Source organism: Hemibagrus wyckioides, linkage group LG23, assembly GCF_019097595.1.
Source record: "Hemibagrus wyckioides isolate EC202008001 linkage group LG23, SWU_Hwy_1.0, whole genome shotgun sequence".
Lineage (NCBI taxonomy): Eukaryota > Metazoa > Chordata > Actinopteri > Siluriformes > Bagridae > Hemibagrus > Hemibagrus wyckioides.
In genome coordinates this window covers 9,504,707-9,510,989 of record NC_080732.1, presented here as the reverse complement: position 1 = coordinate 9,510,989, position 6,283 = coordinate 9,504,707, and the positions used below count along the sequence as shown (strand labels likewise).

Here is a 6,283-nt window from a genome sequence, read left to right as displayed (position 1 = left end):
CATTTCCTTCCACTGTGCTAGTGCATTTCCTCATTTCCTGCTGCTATAACTTCTGGATCCTGTCTCTATTGTCATTGGCTATTTTTCTGCACACTTCGTAGCTTCTCCCTTCCTCTTGAATGGAGGGGACACACACACACACAAACACACACACACACACACACATACACACACTTACAAAAGCTCAAAATCTCTCTGCTGAGTTCATTAAGGATGGCTATGAGTATAGAGATGCCATGAATTGCACACGGGGAAACTTTTCTTGCCCTGACACTTTACTTGATGTTCAGTGATGATCAAGTGATGATCACTTGATGTAATCAGGCAACACCAAGAAGACACTTTTGGGGTAAGTGTGTATAGTTCAGGTCTGACGAATTAAAGACAAGGCATCAACAATGAAGCTTAAAGAACATACTGTTTTTTTTTTTTGTTTGTTTGTTTTTTAAATAAAAATTAATGTCAACAGATATTTTTTTATACCTAGTTTCATTTACGTTTCATCACCATCTGGACCAGAGCACTAAGATTAAATATTAGTATTAATAAATATTATACTATATAAAATTTAGAAACAAACAAGCAAACAAATTGTGGACCTTTCCTTCAATAATTGAAACCCTGTGATTTTATTTATTTATTAAGGCCAAAAACTGACTGCAAAGTTATGAGAGCATCAACCTCCCGGTTAAGTTTTTCCTCAAGGGACCCTTTATGGAACCGGTAAGAAATAAAACTTATTTTGGCATGCAAATATAGTTAATAAATATAGGTAGTTAATAAATAAGTGTTCATAATCAGTGTTTAATACTTATGCAAGTTATTGTACATAATGTAAATGGTATAAATAAACAATAAAAACACTTTGGGGCATGCTGTTATAGAAAATTACTTTAAAATGTTTTTACAGCTATTGACAGACAAACTGTTACAGAGCACTGATATTAGAGACACCTTCCAAAAACAACATAATAAGCAAAAGCTTCACGATTTTTAAAGCCCATGTGACCTGTGTGGATGGTTCACCATACAAGTCCTTTAGTCAGTTTTAACAAGCGTAATATTAACATTATCCTGTGGTTCACCTTGTCAGGGCTGCTGTTAGACAAAGTCAATCACCATCGATGTGTTCTAAATAGCACTACATAACGCTTTATAAAATATCGAACCAATTTTTTCCACTAATGTCATGATTTCGGTAAGTAACATTTATTTCCTACAACCCCCCCACCCTCCTCCCCTTCACAAGACCGGCGCGTGACTCAGAGCATGCGCAATGCTACATCCGTCACTGTGGGCGGATGAAGCAGAGGCTAGAGAGAGAGAGAGAGAGAGAGAGAGAGAGAGAGAGAGAGATGCAGTTAGCTTTAAAATCCAGTTGATAATCAGACAGTCCGGTTGTTGTCTAGTTCGTGGATTTCAAACGGTGGGCACTGCGAAATGCCATTTTATTAGCAGCTAGCATTAGCGACGCTTGTTTGGCACTTGAACATCACCACCGGGAATGTGTCCATCCGTCGCTAGCTCATTTCACGGCGTGTGATGGAATTGGGACCAGATCGTTGAGACAGGCGCGTCCGGGGCTTATAAACGTTAAAAACAAAGAAGAAACGGGGCAGTATTTAACATATGATTTAAAAAACCCAGAGGTTTGTTTCTTGAAGGCAAAAGCTTTTGCTTGTGCATTCCCACTCCGTCCGCTAACGTTGGTGTGTGCTGCGCGTGCGGCTGGCATCTTGCGCGCGCCGCTACACACAGCGCATCGGAAGTTTATTTTCTGTGAATACTTTCCGTTTTCTCAAGACACATTTCCACCTTTTGTTTGGACTACACCTCGTTGTAGGATGCCGGATCAAATATCGGTGTCCGAGTTTCTCTCGGAGACGACGGAGGACTACAACTCCCCCACGACGTCCAGCTTCACGACCCGCCTCCAGAGCTGCAGGAACAGCGTCAGTGTGCTAGAGGAGGTAAGAGCTGCAAAAAAAACATGGCCTGCATATGTCAGGGTGTATTATCAAACCGCAGTGATGGTGATGAGTCCAAGAAAAGAAACAGATGCAGAGTGGGCGATTTTCTTCAGTTTTTCACCAGCTGACAAATATAAGCTAGTCAGAGCTTTTCAGATGGCGCACAGAAAGCTTTACCATTCAACTTGCATTTCTTATAATATTATTTCAGCTTGGCAGTGCAATTAGAAATACCATATGCACTTATTTGTCCTTAAAAAAAGTAATTTGTCCTTTTCCTGAAAACGTTTAGCATATTCACTTCTTCTCAGTATTAGCATCAGTCATGCTCAATTTCCCCTTTCCAACGCCTTTAGAAGTGCAATCAAAAGTCTGTTATAAATTAATCTAATCATTATAATAAATAAATCAAGTCTGTCATAGGCTCTCACAATGTTGCCAACACTTTTCTGGATAATGTAGCTACTGCATGTCCAGAAAGTTCCTCAAAGTTAAGTTACCAGCTAGATTATATTCATTGCACTGTCATGATTTGGATATTAAAACGTGAAGGAGGTCTCAGAATAAAATATAAGAGATTGTACTTTTTTTCATACAGATAAATTATCTTTGGTCAGAGCACCATATACTAACTTCATCTTCATTCAGTGGATCAGGAGCCTGTCCTGGGAACAGTAGGTATGAGGGGGATATACCCTCTATGGATGGCAGTTCATTGCAGGGCACCATGTACACATGTTTATATACCCATTCACACCTAAAGGCAATTTAGTATATCCAGTCCTCCAAATGGCATGTTTTTGGAAGGTGGGAGGACTACAGAGAACCCAAAAGAAACCCACAATGACATGGAGAAAACGTGTGAAACTCCACACAGACAGTTACCTGAGCTCATGACTGAACCATGGTTGTTGGTGCTGTGAGGTGTCAGGGCTATCCACTGCACCACAATGCTACCCTATGTGTTTTAAAATATGAATCATGAATGCATAAAAAAAATAGCCAGTGGAAGTATTAGGGAGACACAAATAAAGCAGTGATGGTCTAAATTTATTACGTGTTATATAACCAAGAAGTGTGAACAACTGTGTACAACTGTGAGAACAAAGTGTACACAGTTGGGAAAAGCACAAGTGATGAGGGATTGGGAATTGGGAGCTGTGACGAACAGTGGTTGGTTGTTGAGGGCTCTGGTGATCTGTGGTTGGTTGTTGTAAGCTGTCGCGATTAGTGATTGGTTGGTGGGAGCAGTGGTGCTCAGTGATTGGGCATTGGGGACAGCGATTGGTTGGTGGGAGCAGTGGTGATCAGTGATTGGTCATTAGGGACAACAGTGATAAGTGATAAGTCAGCTTTGGTGATCAGTTTTGTTTGTGGGGTGATTTGGATGTCATGGTAGAAGTAATGAGTTTTTTAGTGTTTGGAAATTTAAAAGATATTTAGTTGTCAGTATTTTAACACAGAGTAATATATTTTACGTACACAGTTCATTGTTGTTCACGTCCCTGTGATTCAGTTTGGTCTGTGGAAAATGACTTCTTTATTTTACTTTGATACACCGTGCATGTTAAACCCACTGTATATGTAATGGATTTGCATTTATAGTTGAAGCTTGATGGCATATTTAAGAGTTCAGAATTTATTTCATGACCATACATATTGAACACCTCAGTGTTGTACTCTACAGCAGTAAATAAAAAGACTCTGAGCACAAGTTAAAATCATCTGCATAATGCATTCTGCAAATCACTGTAAAGTAATACATTTATGGCCATTTAATGTAAATACACTGATATCCTGAGTGAGGAACTGCATTTTTGAGCTGAAGTGTCTGATAATGATTTATAGAAGAGTTGCTGCCTCGCTTTAAAGCTTATGTTTATTAGTCTTTTCTTACCATTAGGTGTACTGCCTGTAGTGAATTTACCATTTACTACAAAAGAAAGAAAAATATTAGCATTTCAGTTAAGAGATTTCTGAATTGATTTTTTTCCACTGTTTTCATATAAAATGTTCGAGTTGGGTAGGACAATATTTGATAGAAGTAATCAGGTGTATGACAATGTTAAATATTAGGTATCTGTTTACTTAGCTTTACCCCAGTCACAGTGACTTCTTTGATTGCATGAGTGTGAACAAAGCGGAATCTACTTTAAATTGTTAACAGTGTCTTGGATCTATCTTGTTGTAGATTGTTTGGTAAAACTTTGCTTCAAATGCTGAAAGAAATGCCAGTTAGCAGAGTGGCTGCGCTATGATTTTTGTTACCAAATCAATATTGGAACCTAGCTTAGCAAAGTTGATTTGACCCTGGAGAACATCTCTGGCAAAGTTGTTTCATTAAGCTACTTACCACTTGGTAGTAGGTAGTGAAAGGAGAAATCATGTCATCAGTTTTATTAAACCACTTGTAATATATGCAGTGCTTCTGTATGTTGTAATATTTCCAATTTCTTCTTCTTCTTCTTCTTAAAAAAAAAAAAAACCAGCTGAAATAGAGAAGTGCCAGTCTTAAAGTGCACACGAACCACACTCCTATTTTGGCAGTTACTGCAAGCACTGTGTCACACTACGGAAGTCATTAGGGTTCTAGTTTTAACTTTTAAAACCATACAAGGAGTGTTAACTTGGACCAATCTGTCTATAGACCTTGGAATTAATTCATTAGAAAACATTAGCTCTGTAGTAGTCCAGTAAATGGTGTGCACAGATGAAACACCTACAACTTTTTAGTATACATTTTCAGATTGCTGATGTGGCTTTTGTGATCCATTTTAAATGCAAATTAACTTAAGATATCATCACAGGGCCGAACCTTGGCCTGTTATTCAATGTACAGTAATACCTTGACTTACGAGTTTAATTGGTTCTGTGGCCGAGCTCATAACTCAATTTGCTCGTATATCAAATCAAATTTCTCCATTAAAATGAATTGAAATGCTATTAATCCGTTCCAGCCCACCAAAAACCACAACATTTTTTTGTTACGTGTTTTTAAATAAGAAAAATGTACTTTATAAATAACAAGTAATGTATAAAAAATAATAATACATAATAAAAGAGAATGTAAAGAAATAAACTGGTTTTATTAAGTGTATTTACGTTGAAGATCAGACGAAGATGCTAGCGGAGGTGGAGGAGATAGGCGGAGGAGATAGGCGGAGTTTTTCATTTCGTGCTCTATCGCTTAACTCAGCACCGCCAAGTTGCCACTGTTGGGCCCTTGAGCAAGGCCCTTAACCCTCTCTGCTCCAGGGGCGCCGTATCATGGCTGACCCTGTGCTCTGACCCCAACCTCCAAGGATGGGATATGCGAAGAAAGAATTTCACTGTATAATTTCAATGTATATGTGACAAATAAAGGCTATTTCATTCATTCATTTAATTTCATTACTCGCTACACACTTAATGCTACAATTAATTGCTAAATTTAACTTATACACTATGCTACACTTTATCGCTAAACTTAATTGCTACTTTTTTTTTCACTTCACTTAATCATTTTCTTCACTGACTTTTGCCTTTTTCGCCACACTTTCCTTGCGTTCACTTGCAGGGCGTTTCAATAAAAACCTGTCCAAGGAGGTTTGTTTCTTCCTCCCTTTCAAAATGTTTGGAAAATGAGTGATGAAGTGTCATTACACAGCGCCAACGCACGACCTGGAGAGATAACCACGTGAACTGACCGCTCTCTGGGCTACCTAGTGGCGGGTGGCGTAAGCTTGCACGCTCGTAACTCAGATCTCGGCTCGTATCTTAAAGCAAAAAATTGACCGAGCGACGGCTCGTATCTTGGAAAACTTTTAAGTTGAGTCACTCATAAGTCTAGGTTTCACTGTATTTTAAAATAAGTACTTCGACATATTGCTGGGGGCTGCTTGACTTTGAGACAGCCATTTATGTTACTTTATGGCCAAAATTTGTTTTGTTTTATATAACTATATAAGAGTCTTTATGGGACTCTTATGTAATGTTTAGCTCATCTGCTGTACACTTTTAGCTTGAAATAATAGGAAAAGAAAAAGACTATCATAAAAACCTTATAAAAAACGCATGTAGATATATGATATGTGTTTGAGTCTGTTTTTAGTTACACAATTACATTTGCACTCATGTGACTATATGCCCTGTTCCAGACAGGTTCCAGAAACCTTTGAGGAACTAAAGAATTCCAGGATCTTGTGAGGAACTAATGAGTTCTGTAACTACACTGCATGCTCCTGTACAAAAAAAGATGATGATTTGTGTTTCCATATCACTACATGAACCACTGATATCAGTAATACAATCTGTTCTACAGGTGGGACAATCAT

The 6,283-nt window shown here is 38.3% G+C and overlaps 1 protein-coding gene across 4 annotated transcripts in view; it reads left to right on the top strand.

The window, feature by feature from the left end:
* The first annotated feature begins 171 nt into the window (after nt 1-171).
* The window catches only part of asap1b (ArfGAP with SH3 domain, ankyrin repeat and PH domain 1b), a 65,912-nt gene continuing 59,800 nt past the window's right edge, over nt 172-6,283 (top strand). For 3 of the 4 annotated variants that reach the window (XM_058376886.1, XM_058376884.1, XM_058376885.1), the window contains exons 1-3: nt 174-349; nt 646-723; nt 1,844-1,970. In XM_058376886.1, the coding sequence (XP_058232869.1) occupies nt 668-723; nt 1,844-1,970 (183 nt within the window). In that variant the 5' untranslated portion in view covers nt 174-349; nt 646-667. Of the gene's footprint in view, nt 350-645; nt 724-1,843; nt 1,971-6,283 lie in introns of all 4 variants that reach the window. The other variant, XM_058376887.1, reaches the window with a different exon arrangement.